Below are 27,532 nucleotides of genomic sequence, written 5' to 3' on the forward strand. Positions count from 1 at the left end.
CATTTGCCTCTTTTCTTCTCCCTGACTCTCTTCTTCCCCTCCCCATTCCTTTCTTTAGTTCCCCTTCCCACTTAGGGAGAGTAGATCAGGGTTGCAAATGAAAGAGTAAGAGGATGGTTGAATGGAATACAAGAGGCCTGAGTCAGCAATACCCCAACTCTGCCTGGGCTGATTCCGGGTCCAGGGAGGGTTTGGTCCTGGCCTTTCCTTCAGGGGTGAACTACCTGCTTAGGTTCAGATTGACTGGGAATTAGTTTGACGTGACCCTGTACTGATTTCATGGCTTGGTCTCCACTTGGGATGTACAGGACTGGACAGTTTAACTATGCTCCTTTGAAGCCATATGAAAGTATGTTCAGCTTTCACACATATCCTTCTCCAAAAGCCTAAAAAGCTAAACCTCTCTTGCTCCTCAAGGAAAGTATGTTAAAGAATGTGAATGAAATAGAACCCTATTGAATATAGTGAGTTTTGGGGGGTTTCTGGTACTTGTGAAAGTTCCCAAAATCTCTACCTACGTGAGTGATCAGCATCAAAGGATTATACTGTTGGACGACTCTGCTGTGGGGTTAACTGCTAGACAAATATAGCTGTATTTCCTGGGCAGTGATTCAATATCCACCTTGCCTTTTTCTGATAATCTGAATTGCAGAATACCGTTGTGCATTATGTTGCTTTAAGCCAATCTCATAGATAGGCAGCCAGTGTCTCAATGAGATACAATGATCCACAAATCGGCATTCTGTGGAATCCTGTTTCCTTAACCCTGTAGAAGGGGACCATGTGGTCTTAAAGGTTTGGCCCATCCTAGTCCGGTGCTGAATAGGTTCAGGGGTCAATTCCAATCTAAAACACACTGATCCTAAAACACTCCAGAGTGAAATTAAGGTGCTAAAATGGCCTCCTGGAGACCACTTGGGACCCTCAGAATCCCTGTCATTTCCTCCCCAGGTTCTCCTGACGCCTAGGATAGGGATGTCTTCAAGCCCAGGGTTCACCTGACTTTTGCGAAGTTGTTTTATAGCTATATAATATGGGACCAGATTTCCCCAGAAAACCGATCTGCAAAGCCCTGTGTTTCCACTGTGTGTTTTAAATCAGAACTCTATTGTGGAATTTGGGAACGTTCTCCTGAAAACACTCTTTTTTCTCCAGATGCCACACAGTGCCATTTGAGAAGAATGGTTTTGCCCATTTGTGGAGCACTGGACATGACTGATGACTAAAACTCGGATTTTTCTGTAGAGCAGGGTTCTTCCAATCTAGAGAACTGACTGTCAAAATATGTGAGGTCATTTTCTGCACCATTAGAGAAAGTGGAATCTCTTAGATTAGAGTAATTCCAACCATGCACCTCTTCCCTGCTTCTTCCTGCTTTACTGGAGCCTCCCTGGCTGCCAGCAAATAAGTGGACATCAAGTTAAATTAATAGTTTTAATTTCATGATTCCTTTAAGTACTATATTCTGTTATCTTCTACAGTTTATAGGATCATGGGAAAATTGCATGTTAAATGTCTATGTAAAATAAGGCTCTGAGATTTTTCGTGTAGATACCGTTTAGGACTGTAGAAGAGTAGTTTAACCCAAATTAGTGATGCTGTTATGTTTCAAAATATTATTTTACATTTTTCCTTTGAAAGAGAAAGAGATGGGGAAGGAATTATGCATCCAAATAATGAGAAACAGTTTCTTTATCTGAATATATCTGACAAGGTGTTCAGAATACAAAGACGCCTCAAAGCACAAACTTCCATTATATTATGAAGCATGACAGAACTGTTAGTTATAGGGTATAAAACACTTGGATTATTAAGAGTAGAATTGCAGGTATTTGGTCTATTCGGCAATATATCTGAACTCTCCAAAATGAAGATAAAGCCCATCTTCTGGCATGGTAACTGCAGGCAAGTGCTTTGAGGCGTATCCCAGTAAAGAAGCTAAAAAGGGCTGTCCTGTTCATAGTTCAAAGAAGTCTGACTAATAAGGAAGTCCCTTCATCTCTCCAATTTTCTCCTAATGCCCAAGGACAAGCCTTTGGGGTTTTTCTGTAGGGATTTTAGTTTTTTCTTTCATTGTTCGGCTTTAGGAATTAAGGTAAAACATCGGGGGGAGAGGGTTTGGGGAGGGGGAGGTGCAGAGGAAACAATCCCTACCACTCCCAGTGGCGTGATTAATTTTGGGTGTCTCTACCCCACCCAATCTTGCCTTGACGTTTGCTGTTTGTCACATGTTTCCACTTTACTCCTATTTAATGTAGATGTCAATGATGGAGGGCGGATTGGAAGTCAGGTTTGGCCCAGGATCTTTTCCCCTCCTATAGTCTTTCTTGAGCTGTTTATGTTATATACCAAGAGTGGGTCTGCTCCACCCTATTAGAACAGCTCAATCAATAGTCCTACTGCCTCTCGGAGGGGGGATTTTCTTTTCCCAAGCCCCGTGCACCACCTCTCATGAGTGAGCTCTTTCTGGCACCATATCCGTAATTGTATGTATTCGTTTATGTTAATGCCTGTCTCCCCCTCTAGACTGTAAACTCCCTATGGACAGCGAACAGTGTCTACCAACTCTGTTGTATTGTGCTCTCCCAAGGGCTTGGTTCGATGCTTTGCCTACAATAAGCATTAGATAAATGACTTTGAACAAAAGGGAAAAAACCCTAGTTTCTTCCTAGGCAGGGGTTTCCAAGCCAAACTCATTGGAACCTTCCTCTTTTTTCCCCACCCACACGCCTCTTTCCTGGGGCTAGGGAGAGCTCTACGTTTTGCACAAATATCCTTCTTTTGCCCCTGCTTCCTTTTGGTCTCATCCTTATGGAACCATGCCCAGGAGAGGTTTAATGGGCAGGCCCTGCTTGGCACCACCTTCCATTTCATTCAGGGTGGAGAATAACAATCATCATCGTCACCATAATTGTGGTTTTTGTTAAACACTTATGTGCCAAGCATCGAACCGAGCAGGGGGGTAGATACAGCACATGCAGTTGTGACACAGTCCCTGCCCTACAAAGGGCTCCCAGTTTAAGTAGAAAGAAAACAGGTCTTTAATCCTCATTTTACAGATGAGGAGACTGAAATGCAGAAAAGTTACGTGACGTGCCCAAGGTCACACAGCAGGCAGGTGTCAGAACCAGGATTAGCCACCCAGGTCCTCTGAGTCCAAGGCCCGTGCCCTATCCACTAGGGAAAAGGGGCACCTCAGGTGTTTCTTTCCAAAGAGCCTCTTCAAGCAATCATCCAACTGTAACCTAAAATGGCACCCACTTCCCAGGGAGGGCTAATGGTCGGCAACTAGTGGCAATACCTCAGGATCCAAAATGCAAGGTGGGTGGCTTGCCTGTCGACCTCCGACTGCATGAGAACGGTGTGCCCGTTCAGGTTTAAATTGAAGAAAAGTTCTGAGGCTGTGGTTGCTTGGTGATCAGTCATTAATCAGTGGTGATTATTGAGTGCTTAGCATGTGCAGAGCACTGTACTAAGCACTTGGGAGAGTACAATACAACAGAATAAGCAGACCTGTTCCCTGCCCATAACAAACTTACAGTCTAGAGGGGGAGACAGGCATTAAAATGAATGTCATTTATATTATACAATATAAAGAATATCCATGGTAAAAATATTGATGAGATTCACGGATAGTACAATTTTAATGAATTCTTCATTGCATGTTGACTGAGATTTAAGAGACATTTAGATAATACCCTATTTTTCTCTTAAGCATCCATAGTGCCAGCCAGCTCACAGTGAAAGAAACCCAATATAATAAGGCATTACTGCTTTTTTTCAAACATAATGGATTCTCTGTGAATCATCGAGGAATATTTTGGAGACAGTTTATGAGCCTTCCCACTTACATACAACCTTAGCTAGAGGAATCTGAGTTGGCTTGCCAGTTATTGGTTAGGGTCTTCTAGGTAAACCTGAATTACATAAACCTGGGTTACATAATGTAATAATCTGGGCTCTTCTAAAGTGTGTGGCTATCCTAATTAATCACTGAAGATCTGATCACAAAGTTGAGAGACTTGTCCTGCTGAAAAGGTGAAAAGGGCTAATCTCTTAGAAATTAAAGGTGAACAAATAGGGCCGAATTTCGTCTCACCCTAAAGTTGATGTAGAGCTTCAAATTCAGTAGATTCTCAGAAAATATTTAGATAACAATGATTAGTTCCAACAGAGCCAGTACTCTTTGGGACAAATTGATATTTTTACAAGAGGAGAAGACACAATATGCAGTATGATTTTATGGAATGGCCCAGGCCACTGGAAAACTCAAGTCAATAACCCAAGTTTTTCCAAAGGTAGAAAAATGTTCACATCATATAATACTTTTGGATTCTCCAGCTCAAAAATAAATATTATTGGCAGCACTGTGCTAAAATTACGTCAGTTGTGACCAAAAAATATTGAATTGAATTTTTCACCTTGTTCACTGTTTCCATCGTATTCACAAATGGAATACTTAAAGTACGTTTCCGTTTATTAAGATACACTACCCCATTTTTATGAACTTTACTGCTTTATTTCAGCACTTTATTGGTTTAAGTGAAATTATATTCTATATTTCTGTGAAAATGACATTGTGGGAGATGAGGAGGTTGGGATATTTCAGGTTTCTCAGTTGCAAGGATAAGTCCCATAAAGCATGGAACCCTCAGAATCGAATCCCTACTCAATTTTTGTATTTTTTAGGATGATCAAAAAGCCGAGGATGACATGGCAATGAAACGAGCAGCTCTCCTGGAAAAACGATTGAGGAGGGAAAGGGAGACACTTCTTCGAAAGCAGCAACAGGAAGCAGAATTAGAACACAAAAAGGAAGAGACAAGGTAAAGTTAACTGCTTGGGTTTGTTATACCCTGAGCCCAAAAGAACTGTGTAAAAGTGTTTATATGTAGGTAAACATTTTATGTTTTCCCCAACAGTCACTCCAGCACATCCATGTCACCCAAGTATTTGTTCAAATTCCCCACTCCCCCGACACCATCACCACTTATTCCCTGTTTTCACACTCTTTATTTTAGTTCCTCCTACTTAAGTCGGTCAGTCAGTGATATTGAGTGCTTACTCCGTGCAGAACACTGTGCTAAGTACTCGGAAGAGTACCTTACATTGGAGTTGGTAGACATGTTCCCTGCCTACAAGAAGATTACAGTCTAGATGGGTAGAAAGACATTAAAATAAATTATATATATAGGGGAATTGTGTAAATTACAGATAGGCATATGTTCGTTAGTGCTTTGAAGCTTGGAGTAAGGTGAATAATATCAAGTGCTTAAAGGACTAAGCCGTCGCCTAATAGAAAGAGCACAGGCTTGAGATTCAGAGGACCTAGATTCTAATCCTGGTTCCACCACTTATCTGCTCTGTGACCTTGGGCAAGTCACTTCACTTCTCTGTGCCTCAGTTACCTCATCTGTAAAACAGGGATTAAAGCCGTGAGCCCTATGTGGAACAGGAACTGTGTCCAACGTGATTGACTCGGATCTACACCAGTGTTTAGTACAGTGTTGGCACATCGTAAGCACTTAAATAACATTAAAAAAAAAAGAATGGAAGGTAAATAGGGGAAATGAGGGCTTAGAGAAGGCTTGGAGATGTGATTAAAGTAGGGCTTTGACGATGGGGAGAATAGTAATCTGTCAGATATGAAGGTGGTCATTCCAGACCAGAAGGATGATGGAAGAGGTCAGCAGCAAGAAAGACAAGATCAAGAAACAGAAAGTAGCTTGGCTTTTGAGCAAAGTGTGTGGTTTCAGTTGTAATCAGAGGTGACTGAGGTAAGGTAGGAAGGGGAGAGCTGTTTGAGTACCTTAAAGCCAAAGGTTAGGAGTTTCTTTTTGATGCAGTGATGGCTGGGCAACCACTGGAAGTTTTTGCTGAGTAAGCAGATGTGAACTGACTATTTGTTTAGAAAAATGATTTGGGCAGCAGAATGAAACCATCAGTGGTATTTATTGGATGTGCAGAGCACTGTTGTAAGTGTGTGGAAGAGCATAATAGAAAAGAGTTGGTAGACTTCCCTATCCACAAGGAGCTAACAGTAGGGAGAGAGGAGAGAGAAGAGGCAGAGAGGACCATGAGGAGGCTGATGCAGTAATCAGGGTGGGATATGATAAATGTGTGGATTAGTGTAGTACTGGTTTGGATGGAGAGCAATAGTCAAGGTAGAATGTGATGAAGCTTAGGTCAACATAGTAGCAGTTCAGATGGAGAGTAGAGAGAAAAAGATTCTAGAGATGCTGTGAAGGTAGAATCAACAGGATTTGGTCACACTGACTATGGGTGTTGGACCAGAAAGAAGAGTTGAGGATAGTATCAACGTTTTGGGCTTGTGAGACAGGGAAGGTGGTGGTATTGGCTACAGTGATGGGAAAGTCAGAAGGAAGGCAGGGTTTGGGTGGAAAGCTAAGGAATTGTGGTTTCAGATATGTTAATTGAAAGATGTCTGTGAGACGTCCAAGTAGAGATATCCCGAAGGTATGAGGAAATGCAAGACTACAGAGAAGTAGAGAGATCAGGACTGGAAAGATGAATTTGAGAAACATTCTCATAGGGATGGTAGTTAAAGCCATAAGAGTGAGCGAGGTCTCCAAGGGAGTGGTGTAGATGGAGATTATAAGGGGACCCAGAACCGAACCCTGAGGGACCTCCTCAGTTAGGGGGCAGGAGACAGAGAGGTACTTACTAAAGAGGCTGAGAAGAAATGGCCAGAGAGGTAGGAAGAGAAAGAGTAGAGGGCAGTGTTAGTGAAGCCAAGGCTAACTAATGCTTCCAAGAGAAGGAGTTGGTCCACAGGGGCCAGGGCGGCTGGGAGATAAAGGAGAATTAGGATGGAGTAGAGACCATTACAATGGACAAGGAGGAGTCCATTTAGTGGCCTTTGGGCAGTTTCCATGGAGCGAACCAGAGGAGAGGAAGTGAAAGCAATAGGTTAAAACAACTCATTTGAGGGATTTGGAAAGAATGATATCAGGGAGATGGGGCAATAACTGGAAGATGCATTGGGGACATGGAAAGGTATTTTAGGATAGAAGGTACGTGGGTGTATTTGAAAGCAGTGGGGAAGGAGCCTTTGGAACGTGAGAGTTTGAAGATGGCGGTCAGGGAGAGAAGACGCCAGGGGACTAGTGTTTTAATAAGGTGTGAAGGGATGGGTCAGAGGCACTGGTGGAAGAAGACAGGAGATCTCCTCTTGAGATACTGCTGGAAAGGATGAGATAATTGAAGAGGGGGCAGGAGGATGGTGGGATTGGAGAGGTACAGTGGAAATTTTAGACCAATCACACCTGTTGATTCTTTTCCCGAAGAAATAGGTGGAAACATTAGAGGGAGGAGATCGGGGAGGCTTATGGACAGGCGGCTTAAGGAGGAAGTTAAATCATTGAGATATGGTAGGAGGGGATGAGGAGTTTCAGTGTTTTCAAGCCAATAGTAAGGAGTTTCTGTTTGATGCAGAGGTGGATGTGCAGCCACTGGAGATTCTTGAGTGGGGTGATGAGGGTTGAACCTTTTTAAAAAAAAATGATCTGGGCAGCAAAGTGAAGAATGGACTGATTGATGGGAGTGGAGAGAGAAAGGAGGCAGGGTGATTGGCGAGGAGGTTGATGCCAAGATAGGATATTATAAATGCTTGGATCTGCATAGTTGCAATTTGGATTAGAGAAAGAGCAGGTTTTAGCAATTCTATGAAGGTAGAACCAGTAAGATTTGATGTGTGAGAGTATTACAGTCCTCCAGACCGAAAGCTTCTTGAGGGTAGGGAGCATTGAAGAAGCAACGTGGCTCAGTGGAAAGAACACGGGCTTAGGAGTCAGGGGTCATGGGTTCTAATCCCGGCTCTGCCACTGTCAGCTGTGTGACTTTGGGCAAGTCATTCGGTGCCTCAGTTACTTCATCTGTAAAATGGGGATTGTGACTGTGAGCCTCACAAGGGACAACCTGATAACCTTGTATCTACCCCAGCGCTTAGAACTGTGCTCAGCACATATTCATTCAGTAGTATTTTTTTGAGTGCTTACTATGTGCAGAGTACTGTACTAAGCGCTTGAAATATACAATTCGGCAACAGAGACAATCCCTGCCCAATGACAGACTTACAGTCTAAGCATTTAACAAATACCAACATTATTATTAACTCTATTATATTGTACTCTCCTAAATACTTAATACAGTCCTCCGCTCACAGTAAAAACTCAATAAATACAATTGAATGAGTGACATTGTTGCTGGGTGGAGGAGAGGTTAGGAATTGAAGAGTTTGAGATGGATGAGGTCAGCCTGGTATCTGAATCGTCTGTCGCTCAAGCCCAACAGGAGGCGGACCGTGGAGGTGATCCAAGGCTGCCTATTGGTGGTACGAGACTGATGGAAGTTCAAGGGAGCGAGGGAATTGATCAGTGGAAAAGCAGAGTTGAGGGTGTGGAATTGTCCGTCAAGAGCAGTTAGGTTGGGTATTGAGATCAAATGGGGCATGATGACTTTGGAAAATTGGAAGGGATTGAGAGCTCTGAAGTCTCTGGACAGTTTTTTGTTGATGTCGTAGGGTTTTGGGGTTTTTTTTGTGTTTTGTTTTTAAAGGCATTTACCTTGTGCACTGTTCTAAGTATCAGAGTAGGTACAAAGCAATCAGATGGACACAGACCATGTCCCACATGGGGCTCACAGCCTTAATCCCCATTTTACATATGAATAACTGTTTCACAGAGAAATGTCTTGCCCAAGGTCACACAGCAGACAAGTGGCCGAGCTGGGATTAGAACCCAAGTCCTTCTGACTCCCAGGCCCATGTTCCAGCCACTAGGCCACACCGCTTCTCCGTTTTGCGGAGAGAGGTGTGTGGGAGAGAAGCAGATGAGGAGATTGTGGACAGAAAGAGGAATTTTAGGGGTGGGGAGGTTAGAGATTCAATTCAATTCAGTCATATTTAGTGAGTGCTTACTATGTGCAGAGCACTGTACTAAGCACTTGGAAGAGTACAGTGTAACCACAGACACATTCCCTGCCCACAATGAGTTTACAGTTAAGAGATTGTCCTTTGGCTAGAGATGAGAAATCAGGTATGTAGTCAAGTTAGTGACTGAGGGAGGTGGGATTGTAGCAATAGGTCAGTGGAGTTTAGGAGTGAGTGGAAATGGGCAGTGTAAATGTCCTTGGCTACAGTAAGCACTCAATAAATACAACTGAATAGTGAAGTCCCCGAGGATCAGTGCAGGGGTGGAGAAAGAAAGAAGGAATGTGAGAAAAGGATCAAAGGGATTCAGAGAGTTGGAGGTGGGGCTAAGGGGGCGGTAGATGACAGCAGTTACGACTTGAAATTTATTTTAGTATCTGCCTCCCTAGCTAGACTGTAAACTCCTTGATAATATGGATTGGGTTTCTTAATTGATTGTACTCTCCCAAATACTAATAGAATACTCAGTCGCACACATTGGTGGGGGACAATAAATACTACTTATTGATCGTGGCTCACTGGAAAGATCCTGGGCTTAGGAGTCAGAGGTCGTAGGTTCTAATACCGGCTCTGCCACCTGTCAGCTGTGTCACCTTGGGCAAGTCACTTCACTTCTCGGTGCCTTAGTGACCTCATCTGTAAAATGGGGATGAAGACTGTGAGCCTCACATGGGACAACCTGGTTACCCTGTATCTCCCCCAGCGCTTAGAACAGTGCTCTGCACGTAGTAAGCGCTTAACAAATACCAACATTATTATTATTATTATTGATCCATTGCAGTTCATTTCAAGCTCTTCAGTACCTAATTTACTTTTCTAGACAATAATGTTTTCCCTGATTGTTTTTTGGAGTTTAGACGGCAGAGTGTTTTAAAAGGAATTGGAACTGTTCATCAAATGATGGCTTGTATTTTTTCAAGATTGGTCTCTTTCAGCCATTCTTTGAAAATGGACACGTGGAAATGCACACTTTGTTATCCAGTGTTGGCCTTTGTCTTCTGTTAGAACAGTGTACTCTTTGTTAATTCTTGTTTCTCCCCAAGATCTACAAAATTTAAAATTAACCATGATGATTTCTCAGGCGTAAGACGGAAGAGGAACGTCAGAAAAAAGAAGATGAGAAAGCACGTAGGGAGTTCATTCGACAAGAGTATATGAGACGAAAACAGCTGAAACTCATGGAAGACATGGATACGGTGATAAAACCCCGTCCTCATGGAGCCAAACAAAAAAAACAGCGTCCAAAGTCCATTCACAGAGATCATATTGAGTCACCTAAAACCCCAATCAAGGGGCCCCCAGGTAACACCCCATGAAATGAAGAGTCTGTTCATGCAAGAACACCAGCTTGGTTTGCGGTACTAACCCCACAGTGCATTGAATTCTCTATATTCTGCTCATTGGATGTTCTGTTTTGGAATCCGCATGCTTCTTAATTGGAAAATACAAAATCAGAAACCGAAGATACCTAAAGTTAGGTATGTTATGCATGCATGCATATAGGCAAGAGCTGAACTGTGCAAGTTAAACCCAACCAAGTTTTAACTTCGAATCACTAACCCTTTCCTGCACTATGTAATCAGGAGTGACGAACCAGATTACAGCTTTCCGGGAGGGATCCGGGATAGGGGAAAGTCTGATCGGGAACGTCCTCCCCCGGGTCAGCTTTCATTCTCCGTAGGCCTCCACAGAACACGTTTCCCTGCCTACACTGCCACAGGCATTAGTGGGGGTAAGAGCCATGTGGATTGCCAGCTGAATGTCAGGATGGCTACAGGTCGTCCCCTACGGCCAGTGCCCTGGGCCGGCTTCCCCGGCTGCAAGAAGCACTGAAACACAATTAAGTAATGAAAGATTAAAATTCCTCAAGGCCAGCTGTGCACCCATCTAAAAATAGTGTAGTCTAAGCAAAACATATTTTCCTCGCTTTTCAATAAAGATGTCATTTAGGGAGAACTCAAAAGCCTTGGCAGTTAAAGTACGTACAGCCTCCCTTAACACTTGTGTTTCTATCATCTTACATACTCCATTTCTTTGTTCGTTTTTAGTGCTTTTCCTGCTCCCATTGTATGTACATCTCTGCTCGACTCCCCCATTAGACTGTAAACCCCTCATTCATTCATGCATTCAGTCAGTCACCCTCAAAGGCAGGACTCTGTCTTTTACTTGTTTTCTACTTTTCTAAATAGACCAGGCTCTGCCCCACTCTAGACTGTGAGCTCGTTGTGGGCAGGGATTGATTGTCACTGTTTATTGTTGTATTGTTCTTTCCCAGGCACTTAGTACAGTGCTCTGCACACAGTAAGTGCTTAATAAATATGATTGAATGAATGAGTGAATGAGCATGGCTTGAATGAGTCCCTGGAGAAGGCAAACCAAGCATGCCTGGGTCCTTAATCTCCCCCAACCGCCCTCCTGCCATATCCCCTGGTCAAACGGTCCCTCGGAGCAAATATGTGCAGACCAGGTGCTCTGTGACGAGGTAGTTTGGGTCACTTGCTCCTTCCTAACCATCCTGTCAGTTGCCTCTGAGTCTTTTACCTGTTTTCCGTATGGAGTTAGCAACAGTTCACACACTTAACACTGCCTCACCCATTTGGTCTCTCTACTCCAGCCTTGCTTGGTGGCTTCAATAGATGGTTCTGAGTGAAGAATTTCTCTTGTCTTTGTCGAGCGTTACTTCTTTTTTTTATTAAAAAAATGGTATTTTGCCAAGCCATTTCTATGAACACTTTGCTGATTCTGTTTGTTGTATGTCTGGGGGACTTTCCAACAAGATTTCCGAGTATTGACACTTTATAGAAAGCTGTAGACTCGCCATATCTGATTCACTGGTCAGTAGATTCTTTTGCCTTTTAAAAAGCCTGAAGAGAATTAATTTTGAATAGATTCCCAAATGATGATTCTGAAGACGTAATTTAACTCATTTCTACTTGTAAATCTAAGGATTTTAAAATCAATTCTATCTTGTCCTTGCCCTAGAAATCCTTCCCATGGGGCCAAAGTTCCGTGATTCACCGTTCACGGTAGCCCTGTGGAATCATCAGAGAAGCAGCATGGCTCAGTGGAAAGAGCCCGGGCTTGGGAGTCAGAGGTCATGGGTTCGATTCCAAGCTCTGCCACTTGTCAACTGTGTGACTGTGGGCAAGTCACTTAACTTCTCTGTGCCTCAGTTACCTCATCTGTAAAATGGGGATTAACTGTGAGCCTCACGTGGGACAACCTTATTACCCTGTATCTACCCCAGTGCTTAGAACAGTGCTCTGCACATAGTAAGCACTTAACAGATACCAACATTATTATTATCATTATCATCATAGTGATAATCCCTCTAGACCATAAACGATCTGTGGGCAGGGTTCACATCTACTAACTCTGTTGTATTGTACTCTCCCAAGCACTTAGTGCAATGTTTCTGAACTATAAGCTCTCAATAAATACCCATCATTAATTAATTGATGATGATGATGTTTGTGACACTGTGGGCCTAAGCAGTGTGCTAAGCGCTGGGGAATATAGGAGATGATCAGATCAGATCAGCACTCCCAATGTAAGAGGAAGGGAAAACAGGTGTCTTAGCTCCTTTTAACTAATGAGCAAGCAGATACAGAGAGTTTAAAGGACTTGTCTAGAATCGTACCACAGGTCAGTTACAGAATTAAGACTCGAGTCCACTTCGGATTCCCAGTTCCCTCCTCTTTCCACCAGGCACCATTAACCTCATTAATAGAATTTGGATTTCCGTATTCATACCTGGCTTCCTCATTTAGTTCCTATCAGTTACAGCTATATGCATGCAAGCATGAATATGTTAATATCGGCAGCAAGATCAGGAAACCCAAGTCAAAGCCCAGGTTTCATGCTGGTGTTGTCTAATGAACAGACTCTTTAGTATTTGCATTCTTTCAAACTGCAACTTTGTTTTTGTCCAGGGTCACGAATTTATCGTGTTTTTTCAGTCTCTAGCCTTTCCTTGGCATCACTGAACACAGGGGATAATGACAGTGTACACTCCGGCAAGAGGACCCCAAGGTAAAGCAACACCTGTTAAAATTGTCATTGAGAAATAACTCGATACCTGTAACAGTGACTCAACAAAATCTTATTAAATTTGCACATTTTAATGTCAAAGAATCCTGCTCTGACGTATCAGGGCCAATAAGCTGCTAGTTAGAATATTTCAGGTGATTTCATTAAAAAATATCTGAATCCTGTGAGCCTTCAAAGACCTTTTCCACCTTTGAACTGCTGGTGCCTCCGTGTACTAACTCCGCATGGACGGCATTTAGCTCTGGGTGACTAAGGATAAATTCTTTGGAAAAATCTAACCGCCCAGTTTTCATCGATAACTGCCCTAGAGTCGTGCTAGCCCTCATAACCGAACCCAGTCTTAAATTTTACTGATTTTTTTTTTATATTTTGCACCCAGTCTCTTGAAAAGAACATTCAACTGCAAAGAAAGAGTTCTGCAATGACTACCCAGTTTGTTTTCTGCTCAACTTGCCTAAGAAAATTCTCTTAGGTAAAACAACTGCAAAACGTCTAGAATTTTCTAGGGAAATCTTTCTTTAATCTACACTTAATATATAGTCTGTTTTTCCCTTTTAATTTTCTTTTAATTACAACACCCACATCAAAAGAATCAACCTGGCTCATAAAACGAGTCTTTTGAGTTTTAAGATCCTAATCCTTGATTTGGCTCTCAGCTCATTCCTACTCGACTGATCGTTTCTGAAATCGGTTTCACGTGGGTAAGACTTCAAGTTGAAATTAGCCATTCTCTGTTGTGTGTGAAATGGGAAACTATTTTTGAAATTTAGGTCAGAGTCTGTAGAAGGATTCTTATCTCCAAGTCGCTGCGGTAGTCGAAATGGCGAAAAAGACTGGGAAAATGCTTCTACGACGTCGTCAGTGGCTTCTGGTACCGAGTACACAGGTCAGTGATGGCAGATCTTGGAAAAGTCACTGGGTTTAAGACTCCTATGGAAAGAGGCAGGGGTAACGGGGAAGAAAACGGCCCCTATGCTTCCCCTCTTTTTCCTATTTTCATCCTCTGCGTTGGGTGGAAGTGGGTTAAAATTCACTCAGAGCTCAGTTAAGCAACCAGTTACTCTGTTTTTGGTGAGTCAACCTCATTTAAGAGAGAAAATGACTCATTGCTCCAGGGCATGTCAGTGTGCTTGCCTCCCTGAAACAGTGAGAGGCTCCTTTTCAACCACTTCCACCCTTCCACCCTTCCGAAAGTAGGTGGTTTGGGAGGAGGGGGTTCCTTTTTCATCTCCACAAGGATTCAGGTGGCAAAATTTGTTAAAGGGCCAGATCTTTCTTCCAACTCTGCAGAGAGGAGAACATTTCCCATGGTCTGTGGAAAAACAGACTCAAATGAGAGCCTGAGAAATGTCATCTAACTCAAGCCCTGCCTTCTAGAGGCTATTTTGGGCATTCTGTTTTCCTGAAGTGGGATGGTCTAATTAGGTTCCCTACTGATTTGGGAGAGGGTGGTCTCTAGGACTCAATTTTCTGTTTGGCAAACTCTTCCTCCCAGTTTAACAAGGGTAAAATCGGCAATTTAAGGGAGGCGACCAGAACCTTGGATCATATTTTAGATTTCATTTAGATGGACTGATGGCCTTAATTTAATACGTGAAGTTTCCCAACCCATAAAAGCTTAAACCAGCCCTGGCGTACTTATGAGATTCAGAAAGTCAAGTGGAGAAGCATGAAGGCGTGGCCTGAGGTTTTGTGGAGGGGCAGTAAAGAGGAGAGTACTGCCATTTCTCGTCAGTCTCACTGCTCTGCCCACATCCTCCCTCTGGCTTGGAACTCCCTCCATCCCTCCCCATTCATATCAGACAGGTCACCCCTCTCCCCATTACGGAGCTATCCTAAAATCATCAGTCAGTCACCCAATCAATGGTATTTATTGACCGCTTCTTGCGTGCATAACACTGTACTGAACATTTGAGAGAGTACAGTTCAGCAGAGTTTAGAGATGTGCTCCCTATCCAAAAAGAGCACAGAGTCTAGATCTGTACATAAGTGTTTCAGGCTGAGGATGGGGTGACTCTCAAGTGCTTAAAGGGTACAAATCCAAGTGTCTAGGCCACACAGAAGGGAAAGGCAGTGTGGGAAATGTGGGCTTAATTGGGAAAGGCCTCTCGGAGGAAATGTGAGTGTAATAGGGCTTTGAAGGTGGTGGTAAAAGGTAGTCTGTCATATATGAAGGGGGAAGGAGTTCCAGGCCAGAGGGAAGGTGTTGACAAGGGGCCGGTGGCGAGATAGATGAGATGGAGGTACATTGAGTAGGTTGGCATTGGAGGAGCAAAGTGTGCAGGCTGGGTTATAGTAGAAAATTGGCGAGGTAAGGTAGGAGGGGCAAGGTGATTGAGTGCCATAAAGACGATGGTAAGGACTTTCTGTTTGCAGTGTGGCCTAGTGGATAGAGCGCGGGCCTGGGAGTCAGAAGGACCTAGGTTCTAATCCCGACTCTGCCACTTGTCTGCTGTGTGACCTTGGGCAAATCACTTTACTTCTCTGTGCCTCAGTTCCCTCACCTGTAAACTGAGGATGAAGACTGTGAGCCCCATGTGGGACAGGGATTGTATCCAACCCCCTTTACTAGTATCCACCCCAGTGCTTAGTACAGTGCCCAGCACCTAGTAAGCCTTTAACAAATACCACAATTATTATTATTATTATTACTATTATGTGGAGGTTGATGGGCAACCATTGGAGGTTATTGGGATGTGCGGAGATGTGAACTAAACTTTTTCGGAAGGATGATCCGGGCAGCAGAGTGAAGAAGGACCTGAGTGGGGAAAGATGTAGCCGGAAAGTCAGCAAGGAGGCCGATGCAGTAGTGGAGGCGGGGTAGGATGAGGATTTGAATCAGCATAGTAGCACTTTGGGATGGATATGGAAGGAGGCCTTGTCCAGGAGGCCATCTGCAAAAGGCTTCCCTTGTAAGCACTTGATATTCATCCCATCCTCAGTCCCACAGCACGTATGTGCAAGTCCACGATTTAATATTTACCGTGTCATTGTCTCTCTCTTTCCCCTCTAAATTATACACTCCTTGTGGGCGGGGATCACGTCTTCCAACTCTGTTGCATCCTACTCTGCGAAGCACTTAGCACAGTGCTCTTGCTACAGTAAGGGCTCAATAGATATCATTGATTAATTGATCATTTGATAGGCGAGAGCAGTGAAGGAAGCATTGGATTCAGCTCGTTATGGGCAGGGATCAGGTCTGCTAATTCCATTTTAGTTGGTCCTCTTAGTACAGTACAGTGCTCTGCGCATAGTAAGTGCTCTATAAATACCGTTGATTGTTTGAAGAGGATAGAAGGCGGAGTATGGAAAGAATAAAGCTGGCCCAGAGCAAGGGGAAGGTCAAATGGAGAGGAGTCGATCATTAAAGAACCAGAGCAAGCCAAGCCCTTTGCTTTCCCGGTTATTTCCGAAGCTGCTGATAAGGTAGGGTTGAACCTTCTTAGACTATTCCCCCACTTCCACGCTTGAGTCTCTAGACTGTAAACTCATTACGGGCAGGGGACATATATGCTAACTCCGTTGTACTCTCCCAAGTGCTCATTACAGTGCTCTGCGCATAGTAAGTGCTCAATAAATACCATCGATTGATCGATGGATTGGATCATTCCAGAAAGGGGGGGAGTGAGACCAGAGTGCTTCTGGGATTTTGCCCGACCCCGCTTGGAGTAGAATCAGTAGCAAAGGGAGAAATATCCCTCCGTACTAGAACTAGGGGCAGCCCAAGATTCGAGACTTCAAGTGGCTGGCAGCGTCAGCTTCCACTGCTTGTCTTCTGCTTCAGAAACAACCTCAAGAATTGCCAGTGGGAATAATAATAATAATAATAATGTTGGTATTTGTTAAGCGCTTACTATGTGCAGAGCACTGTTCTAAGCACTAGGGGTAGATACAGGGCAATCAGGTTGTCCCACGTGAGGCTCATAGTCTTAATCCCCATTTTACAGATGAGGTCACTGAGGCACAGAGGAATGAAGCGACTTGCTCACAGTCACACAGCTGACAAGTGGCAGAGCCGGGATTCGAACCCATGACCTCTAACTCCCAAGCTCATGCATGGTCTACTGGATAGAGCACGGGCCTGGATTTGAATCCTGTACCCACCACTTTGTGGCCGCTTTGTGACCTAGGGCAAGTCACTTCACTTTTCAGGGGCTGAGATACCTCATTTGTGAAATGGAGATGAAGATTGTGAGCTCCATGTGGGACATGGACTGTGGCCAACCTAATTAGTTTCTAGCTACCCCGGCAAGCGCTTAACAAATTCCCTAAAAAAAAGAGAGAATGACCCAAACTCAGCCCCTCCGCTGCTTCTCCATGCTGAGTTGAGGTCACTGAAACTGAGTGTCACCACCCTAAGAAGGCTTCGAGCCATTTAAACGTCAGTTGTGATTTTACTCTCCCTTTGACTTGGGGTTGCCGCCTCCTACAGAATCCTGAAGGGAGGTGAGACTCATGTTTTGTTTTCTTATTACAGGCCCAAAGCTCTACAAAGAACCCAGTGCAAAATCCAACAAGTATATCATACAGAATGCTTTGGCTCATTGCTGCTTAGCTGGGAAAGTAAATGAAGGTCAGAAGAAAAAAATATTAGAGGTAAGTCTGTGTGCCGGTGATAGTGAAAAGTCTTCAAATGATTATAAAGCAGTAACGAAAACTAGTAAATTAATATTCTAGAATGGAATGTCTTGCTTTAATTTATAGCATCCTTTTGTGCCACTGTTGGCAGACCAGCTCATATAACATTTTTGAGAATAAGCGTGGCTCAGTGGAAAGAGCATGGGCTTGGGAGTCAGAGGTCATGGGTTCGAATCCCGGCTCTGCCACTTGTCAGCTATATGACTGTGGGCAAGTCACTTAACTTTTCTGTGCCTCAGTGACCTGCTAGGAAAGCAGCGTGGTCTAGTGGATGGTTCATGGGCTTGGGAATCAGAAGGACCTGGGTTTTCATCCTGGCTCCCCACTTCCCTGCTCTGGGCCCTTGGGCAAGTCACTTAACTTCTCTGTGCCTCAGTTCCCTAATCTGTAAAATGGGGATTAAGACTCTGAGCCCCATGTGAGACAGGTACCGTGTCCAACCTGATTTATTTGTATCCACCCCAGCTCTGAGTACAGTGACTGGCCCAAAGTAAGTGCTTAACAGATACCACAATTATTATTATTATTATTCCTCGCTAAGAATTACACCAGCTGTACAAATAATCAGATGTATGTATTGAGCACTTAACTATGTGCAGAGCACTGTACTAAGCACCTGGGAGAATACAATATAACCAAGTTAGTAGAAGTGTTCTCTGCCCATGATGAGTTTACAGCCTGTACAAGTTGTCAGAATTCTCACGCAGTCCATGTCTCCTTTTTTTTTTCCTCTTTTACTCGAAAGGAAATGGAAAAATCCGATGCCAACAACTTCTTAATCCTGTTCCGGGATTCAGGTTGCCAATTCAGGTCTTTATATACCTACTGCCCGGAAATGGAAGAAATCAATAAGCTGACTGGGATAGGCCCCAAATCTATCTCTAAGAAGATGATAGAAGGACTTTATAAATACAACTCGGACAGGAAGCAGTTTAGCCACATTCCTGCCAAGACCATGTCTGCCAGTGTCGACGCCATCACCATCCACAGTCATTTGTGGCAGGCCAAGAGACCAGTAACTCCGAAAAAACTTTGACCGACGAAGGCACAGTATTGGGAAAAACATTTACTTCAGAACATTGTGGTGAATTTGCACTTCATCTTTCCTGCCTGTAGAAAAAAACAAAGTTTCTAGCTCCAAACTAGACTTTTATTACTTAAAACTGGACGGAAAACTTTGTCGTCCTTATGCACAACTGGAATGTAAATCTTAGTATTTTGGAGTTGAGAAGATTGTTCCGTAGGTGATAAAGTTAGGCTGATCATTGATGTTTGGATTCCCGGCTGGAGATCTGCCTGTGCTAACAGAGGATACAGGGTACATCCGCTCTATATTAGATTTGATCCACTGAAGCACCGAATGTTCGTTCCTCTGTAGTAGTTGGGCAGAACCGTCGAAAATAGGGTCGCAGTTATGGGTTCTGTGCTTTTCTTATACTTTTTGCCTTATATTGTCGTACGTACGTGTTTGTCTTCAAGGGTAGTACTTTGCTAAGATTTTTCTCCACTAACAGAACTTCAGTCTTATCCTCTAAACCCCATTAATTTTAATGATGGTTAATGTGGAGACCGAAACGGTGAATCACACCTCAAGAGGGGATGTAGACGCCTCTCTTTTTGGAGGGGTTGAAGGAACACTAAGCTGATTTTTAGTTCTGTCAAGGTCCTCGTATTATAATGATGTCTGATTTATTGAAAAAGTGATTCCACTAAGTATTGAGAATTCTGTATAAATGAATTATGCACACAAGTATTAACTACCAAGAGTTCTTTTTTTGAGCTGCTAGGAGAGAGGTTTGCTTGCCATCACACAAGCGTAATAACCATTGGGGTATTAGAGTCAGTTTTCTCTCACTTCTGCCCAACTCAGAATGAGTCTGCTTTTCTTTTAAGATCAAGTTTCGGGTATAGTTTAGCAGAAACAAATGACATTGGGGAAAAGAGTTTTTCACTCTTTTGAATCTTCGGAGACCTCCTTGCCCCATCCTCGAAAGGTCATTTCGTTACATTTCCAGCCAGAGTGAAATCACGTTCCTAACTTTTCGGCATTATTCCCAAGGGCTGCCTTTTTCTTCCTGAATACTTTCTGACGGTTTCACACGGACTTTTAGTAGTCTTTTAAAATCCTTTTTTAAGTAGCAGAACTGTTTTAGTTGAAGTGGACACGGGAAACCTCCGCCGAGTGACCCCTGGGTTTCTTTAACAGGGCATTCAAGAGGGCTAGTTGGGTGGGGTAAGAGGAAACTCATTCTCAGGAAAAGACTTGAATGATCAGAGATCCTGTTATGTTTCAGTGTTTGCGGCCCCAGTAAGAGTGAAAAGAAAAGGCAGTATTGTACCATAAGTGAAATATGTAGTTTGTTCTCTTTTGCGAGGGGTAGAAACTAAAGTCTGAACATTTCTCTCAAATGAACTGCTTAGAGAGATGAATTAACGCCTCACATGATGTACTTATTTACTCATTAAGGAAATGAATAGGAATGAGATGTCCCCGAATCGTACTTTTTTGGAATTATTATAAGGCCTTAGGCGTCAGTGCGTCTGGATCGTTATCAAGGTTTTCTCCAAAATGCTGTCAATATTTTACTGTAATTTATGTTCTTATATTTATGTATATTTGTTAAAACTGTAAAAAAAAAAATTCACAGATTTTTTCCAATACCTGTGCAAGGTGTATGTGTGGCTCAAAACTATTTGTGACCTACTGTTTGCATGTAAGAGACCAGGATATGTAACCCTTATATTTTAAGCGTCGACATATTGTGTATATAATATATTAAAATATTAAAGATGGGGGGTGGAACATTCTACCAGTTGGACGAAAGCTCCCGTGACAATTAAGTATATGGTTATTATTGAATAATCCCGTACTGAATGAAGGCTAGTCGAGAACCACGGTAAATAAAACTACTAGTCCGAAAGGTGGTGAGTAGTTAGTAGCCTTTAAAGAAGTCTTAATATATTGAGAGTCAAGAAGTGTTTTTAATTATTATTTTCTTTTTAAAAATGGATATTTCCTTCGATCTACTCACCCCCAGATACTTCCCCTGCGTAAACCTTTAGAATGTAACTAAACGGTGTTGAAAAATCAGCTACCGGACACGTCGGAGGCATCCCTTCCAGTCACTTCGTGTCGTAAAAATGACTTTCAGATAGTTTGGATTTGACTAAAAGTTTGGCAATCGATGTTAAAGTACCGTATGTGCAGTGTCTTAACGGTAGAATCTGAATATTGCAGCTAACATTTTATTGTTTGCGGTTAAAAAAAAATCACTGAATAGGAAGATACATTTCCTTTTTAAGCCTGCAGATTTTGTAATTATGGTGTGTCATTAGTTGAGAATCAGGTAAAAAATCACCACCACCACAAAAAAAGGAAAAACAGTGCTTTTCACGAAGGCCAGAGTTTTACTGGTGGCCATATCGAATTCTCTGGTGCTTTCACCGTCGGGGCTAGTGTTGTTATGATGATTGCAGCTGTTACTCTTTGGATTCAGTTTGCCAAAACTGTTTTAATTTCAGTGAAAAACATTCACATTCTTAAGGTCATCACAGCTATGGAAGACGTTTCGATTCCTCCTTGTTTTTGTTATTTTCCTCCTAGCGGGACTCTTACCATTTTTATCGTTTGGCGGGCGGCCAAATTCCGTTATTTAATCATAGGCACTCTTAGGCAATGTGCAGTGTATGGTACAAGCTTACCTGTCCACTCGGAAGCATTGCTTTCCTTTTTTTCCAGATGCTGTGCTGTAAAATATTGTCATGTTGCTATTTCCTGGTACAGTGTAGTCCCCCCTCCCCAACCACCCCACCTTTTCATTTAAATAAAAGCATGGCACTAAGATGGTTATTCTCTGTGTCTAGTAAAGTGTTTTTTTGCGGGATTTTGGGGGGTGAAGCCAGCTCAGATCAACCAGGGTGCAGTTTTTCTTTATCTAACAGGTATTTTCAGGTTGAGTTTTAACTCTTAAATATTTAAATTTGCCACAAGAACATCGATGGGGTAATCGAAGAATACCTAGCATGACCCGATTTGGCTTTGACTTGAATCGGTTGAAATATTTGTCCGTCGGACTTTTTTTTTTTTTTGAAACAGCATGTCAATTTTCCATCTGCTGTTCTTGGGGGAACTAAATTGTTCCAGAATTCATTCTTGTGGTTGTAACCGTCTAAGGACTGACAAGATAAAACCTTCTCCTGGGGAAACCATCTGCCTCACTTGTGCCTTCATTTTGAAATGAAAAAGTTGAGCCTAGCTCAGCTTTCCTTCGAGGGCACGTACGTGGATATAGCTGTGTCTTACTTATTACCCTGTGCCATTGAACTGGAAGACCAACTTCAAGTGAAGTTGGACAACTCATGTCACTCCTCTCTGCCTCAGTTACCTCATCTGAAAAATGGGGATTAAGGCTGTGAGCCCCATGGAATGTATCCAACCCGATTAGCTTAGTACAATGCCAGTATCTACCCTAGTGCCTGGCACATAGAAAGTGCTTTACAGATGCCATAAAAAAATGCCCAAAACTTAGCTGGCGGCTAAGGTGAACCACCTTGAAGGAAAACAAATATCGCCCCAGGAGGTGTGAGAAGAAATCCTCCCTTCATCTCGACTCTCCCCATTTCCCCCAGCCTCCAATCCCTGCCGAAGGGAAGAAAGACACTTGTACACACACAAGAGGACTTCCTGGAAGGGAGGTGGTTTCTATTTGAAGTTGAGCGGGGTCATGAAGGAGACAAAAATTGAAACCAAAAGCATGATTTGGGGCTCTAAATAAACCACGGTCCATCGACACCTAGAATCCTGTGTGCAGATCTCGTCGCTGGGACCTCAGGGAGGATGGAAATAGAACCAGAGAAGGTATAGAGGGAGGCAACCCAGATCACCGGAGGAACGGAGCAGCTTCTGAATGAAGATGCCACAACTTGAGTCTGAAAAGACAAGCGGAGGGGGATCATGAGAGCGTGCGCGCTACAAAATCACGAACGATTTGGATTGCACAGATATGGAACCGGTGAGGTGGACCCTTGGAAACTTAGGGATGAGAGGTTCCAAACCAGCGCATGTATAGCCTGCGTGGTACAGACTGTGTGTCCGCCTTCAGTCATGCATGGATACGGCTTCGTCAATGGTGACATATTGAAATAATAATAATAATAATAATAATGTTGGTATTTGTTAAGCGCTTACTATGTGCCGAGCACTGTTCTAGGCGCTGGGGTAGGCATAGGGGAATCAGGTTGTCCCACGTGGGGCTCACAGTCTTCATCCCCATTTTACAGATGAGGGAACTGAGGCACAGAGAAGTTAAGTGACTTGCCCACAGTCACACAGCCGACAAGTGGCAGAGCTGGGATTCGAACTCATGAGCCCTGACTCCAAAGCCCGTGCTCTTTCCACTGAGCCACGCTAGGCAGCCCCAGCGTGCGCTACAAATATCCCAGCAAAGATGCTCAGTCTCTGCCATGGCTTCTTGTCTTCGTCCCTGCCCCTGCTTCATCCTCATCTGTAAAGTGGGGATTAACTGTAAGCCTCACGTGGGACAACCTGATGACTCTGTATCTACCCCAGCGCTTAGAATAGTGCTGTGCACATAGTAAGCACTTAATAATAATAATGTTGGTATTTGTTAAGCGCTTACTATGTGCCGAGCACTGTTCTAAGCGCTGGGGTAGACACAGGGGAATCAGGTTGTCCCATGTGGGGCTCACAGTCTTAATCCCCATTTTACAGATGAGGTAACTGAGGCACCGAGAAGTTAAGCGACTTGCCCAAAGTCATACAGCTGACAAGTAGCCTAGCCGAGATTCGAACCCATGACCTCTGGCTCCAAAGCCCATGCTCTTTCCACCGAGCCACGCATTATTATCTTGCTCCATCACACTCCTGAAAGGCTGGATTTATTCATCCAGTCATTCAGTCACACACCTAGTCCTATAAATAATAATAATGGTGTTTGTTAAACGCTTACTATGTGCCAAGCTCTGTGCTACTATGTGGTAAGTGCTGGGGTAGCTACAGGATAATCGGGCCGTCCCACGGGGGGCTCATAGTCTTAATCTCCACTTTACAGATGAGGGAACTGAGGCAGAGAAGTGAAGTGGCACACAGCGGACAATGGCAGAGGCAGGATTAGAACCCATGTCCTCTGACTCCCAAGCCTGGGCTCTTGCCATTAAGCCATGCTGCTTCTCTATGTTGAGCCAAGTGCTTATTCCATCCCACCTTGAAGAGTGCATCATTCATTCATTCATTCATTCAATAGTATTTATTGAGCGTTTACTATGTGCAAAGCACTGTACTAAGCACTTGGAATGTACAATTCAGCAACAGATAGAGACAATCCCTGCCCAATGACGGGGTCACAGTCTAATCGGGGGCGACAGACGAAACCAAGACAACATAATCACGATAAATAGAATCAAGGTGATGTACACCTCATTAGCAAAATAAATAAGGTAATAAAAATGTATACAAATGAGCATTCATTGAATCGTATTTACTGTATGTGGAGAGCACTGTACTAAGCGCTTGGAATGCACAATTTGGCCACAGATAGAGACAATCCCTGCCCAACAACAGACTCACAGTCTAAACAGGGAGGGGACAGACAAAACAAAACAGTCTAGCATCGATATCATCAAGATAAATAGAATGATAGAGACATCATTAATATAATAGAGTAATAAATAATATATACACAGAGGCACAAGTGCTGTGGGGAGGGGAAGGGAAAGAGCAGAGGGCGGGAGAAGGGGGAATGGGGAGGAGGAGCGGAGGGAAAGGGAGGGCTCAGTCTGGGAAGGCCTCCTGGAGGAGGTGAGCTCTCAGTAGGGCTTTGAAGAGGGGGAGAGAGTTCGGCATCAGCCTCTGTGTCACTGTGCTCCCTGCTTCCTGCCTCTCCACTTCAAGTCATACTTCACTCTGCTGCCCAGATCATTTTTCTAAAAGAAAAGGAAAAAGTTCAGGCCATGTGTTCTAATCTTGCTGTATGACCTGGGGCAATTCACTTCATTTCTCTGGGCCTCAGTTCCCTCTTCTGTCAAGTGGGGCTTAAGACTGGGAGCCCCATGTGGGGCGAGGACTGGGTAAGCGCTCAGTACGGTGCTCTGCACACAGTAAGCACTCAATAAATACGATTGAATGAATGTGTCCAACTTGATCTTGTATCCACCCCAGCGCTTAGAACAGTGCTTGGCACATAGTAAGCGCTTAACAAACACCATAATTATTACTTATTATTATCTACCCCGGCGCTTAGAATGGTGCATAGCGCATAGTAAACTCTTATCAAATATCGTAATTATTCATTACTCTTGTCCACCCCAGTGCTTACAACAGTGCTTGACACTTAGCGAGCTCTTAAGAAACACCAAAATAGTTATCATCATCCACCCCGGCGCTTACAACAGTGCGCAACACATAGCAAACTCTTAACAAACACCAAAATAATTAGTTATCATCATCCACCCCAGCGCTTAGAAGAGTGCAGAGCACGTAGTAAACTCCTACCAAATACCATCATTATTCATTACTCTTATCCACCCTGGCGCTTAGAACACTGCTTGGCACATAGTAAGCTCTTAACACTACAATTATTCATCATCATCCACCCCGGCGCTTAGAACAGTGCCTAGCACGTAGTAAGCACTAACCAAATACCATCTTGTCTCCCCCCGATTAGACTGTAAGCCCGTCAAAAGGCAGGGACTGTCTCTGTTACCGATTTGTCCATTCCAAGCGCTTAGTACAGTGCCCTGCACATAGTAAGCGCTCAATAAATACTATTGAACGAATGAAAGAATCATTAGTCATGACTCTTAGCCACCCCAGCGCTTAGAACAGTGCTTGGCGCACAGTAAGCTCTTAACAAATACTATTATGATTCCTTATCATCATTATCATCATTCATTCAATAGTATTTATTGAACGGTCCCACCCCGGCGCTTAGAACAGTGAAGCAGCGTGGCTCAGTGGAAGGAGCCCAGGCTTGGGAGTCAGAGGTCATGGGTTCGAATCCCGGCTCTGCCACTTGTCAGCCGCGTGACTGTGGGCAAGTCACTTCACTTCTCTGGGCCTCAGTTACCTCATCTGTAAAATGGGGATTAACTGTGAGCCTCACATGGGACAACCTGATGACCCTGTATCTCCCCCAGCGCTTAGAACAGGGCTCTGCACATAGTAAGCGCTTAACAAATACCAACATTATTATCATCATCCACCCCAGTACTTAGAAGAGTGCAGAGCACGTAGTAAACTCTTAACAAATACCATCAATATTCATTCATTCAATAGTATTTATTGAGCGCTTATCCACCCCAGCGCTTAGAACAGTGCTTGGCGCACAATAAGCTCTTAACACGACAGTTATTAATTATCATCATCCACCCCAGCGCTTAGAACAGTGCCTAGCTCTTACCAAATAACATCATTATTCATGACTCTTATCCACCCCAGCGCTTAGAACAGTGCTTGGCGCACAGTAAGCTCTTAACACGACAGTTATTAATTATCATCACCAACCCCAGCGCTTAGAACAGTGCCTAGCTCTTACCAAATAACATCATTATTCATGACTCTTATCCACCCCAGCGCTTAGAACAGTGCTTGGCGCACAGTAAGCTCTTAACAAACACTAGAATGATTATCATCATTCATTCCCTCAATAGTATTTATTGAGCGCTTCCACCCCGGCGCTCAGTACAGTGGCCAGCACGTAGTAAACTCTTCCCAAATACCATCCTTAGTCATGACTCTGATCCACCCCGGCGCTTAGAACAGTGCCTAGCACGTAGTAAGCACTTCCCAAATACCGTCACTATTCATGACTCTGATCCACTCCGGCGCTTAGTACAGTGTCTAGCACGTAGTAAGCACTTCCCAAACACCATCATTAGTCATGACTCTGATCCACCCCAGCGCTTAGCACAGCGCTTGGCGCACGAGGCCTTAAAACAGACCCTATAAGGCTTAATTATCACCATTCATTCATTCAATAGTCTTTATTGAGCGCTTCCACCCCGGCGCTTAGTACAGTGCCTAGCACGTAGTAAACGTAGTAAACGTAGTAGAGAAGCAGCGTGGCTCAGTGGAAAGAGCACGGGCTTTGGAGTCAGAGGTCATGGGTTCGAATCCCGGCTCGGCCACTTGTCAGCTGTGTGACTTTGGGCAAGTCACTTCACTTCTCGGTGCCTCAGTTCCCTCATCTGTCAAATGGGGATTAAGACTGTGAGCCTCATGTGGGACAACCTGATTACCCTGTATCTACCCCAGCGCTTAGAACAGTGCTCGGCACATAGTAAGCGCTTAACAAATACCAACACTAATTAATTAATTAATTAACTCTTAATCCAGACACCATCGTTAGTCACGACTCTGATCCATCCCAGCGCTTACAACAGCGCTTGGCGCACGATAAGCTTTAACACTATGATGATTCATTATTATTATTATTATTATCTGCCCCGGCGCTCAGAAGAGCGCAGAGCACTGTACTAAACGCTCAACGGACGCCACTAAAAACAACAGACGGGAAACAAGGAGGACGCCCTGCTGGAGGGGGGGGGGGGAAACAGAACGCGCCGCGCATGCGCGGGGGGGGGGCAGAGCGCGCTGCGCATGCGCGAGGGTGGGAGGGGTGGAGGGGGGAGGGGTTGGGCTCGCGCGCAGGCGGGAGGCTGGGAGGGCGGGCAGAGCGCGCCGCGCATGCGCGAGGCTAGGAGGCGTCGGCTCGCGCGCAGGCGCGAGGCGGGGAGGCTGGGAGGGGTGGGCTCGCGCGCAGGCGCGAAGGGGGGAGGGGGCCCTCCCGCGCCCGGGAGCCGGCCGGCGCCGGAAGTGACGTCGGCGGAAGTGACGCGGGCGGGCGGTGCGGGGGCCATTAGGGCCGCCGAAGGAGC

At 44.1% G+C, this 27,532-nt stretch overlaps 1 protein-coding gene across 4 annotated transcripts in view; it reads left to right on the plus strand.

The window, feature by feature from the left end:
- The window catches only part of CAMSAP2 (calmodulin regulated spectrin associated protein family member 2), a 140,445-nt gene extending 118,957 nt beyond the window's left edge, over positions 1-21,488 (plus strand). For 2 of the 4 annotated variants that reach the window (XM_029062208.2, XM_029062211.1), the window contains 6 exons: positions 4,690-4,826; positions 10,032-10,252; positions 12,883-12,982; positions 13,771-13,886; positions 17,478-17,596; positions 18,384-21,488. In XM_029062208.2, the coding sequence (XP_028918041.1) occupies positions 4,690-4,826; positions 10,032-10,252; positions 12,883-12,982; positions 13,771-13,886; positions 17,478-17,596; positions 18,384-18,674 (984 nt within the window). In that variant the 3' untranslated portion in view covers positions 18,675-21,488. The remainder of the gene's footprint in view (positions 1-4,689; positions 4,827-10,031; positions 10,253-12,882; positions 12,983-13,770; positions 13,887-17,477; positions 17,597-18,383) is intronic. The other 2 variants (XM_029062209.1, XM_029062212.1) reach the window with 1 other exon arrangement.
- The last annotated feature ends 6,044 nt before the right edge of the window (positions 21,489-27,532 follow it).

The sequence above is a fragment of the Ornithorhynchus anatinus genome, chromosome 4 (genome assembly GCF_004115215.2).
Source record: "Ornithorhynchus anatinus isolate Pmale09 chromosome 4, mOrnAna1.pri.v4, whole genome shotgun sequence".
NCBI lineage: Eukaryota > Metazoa > Chordata > Mammalia > Monotremata > Ornithorhynchidae > Ornithorhynchus > Ornithorhynchus anatinus.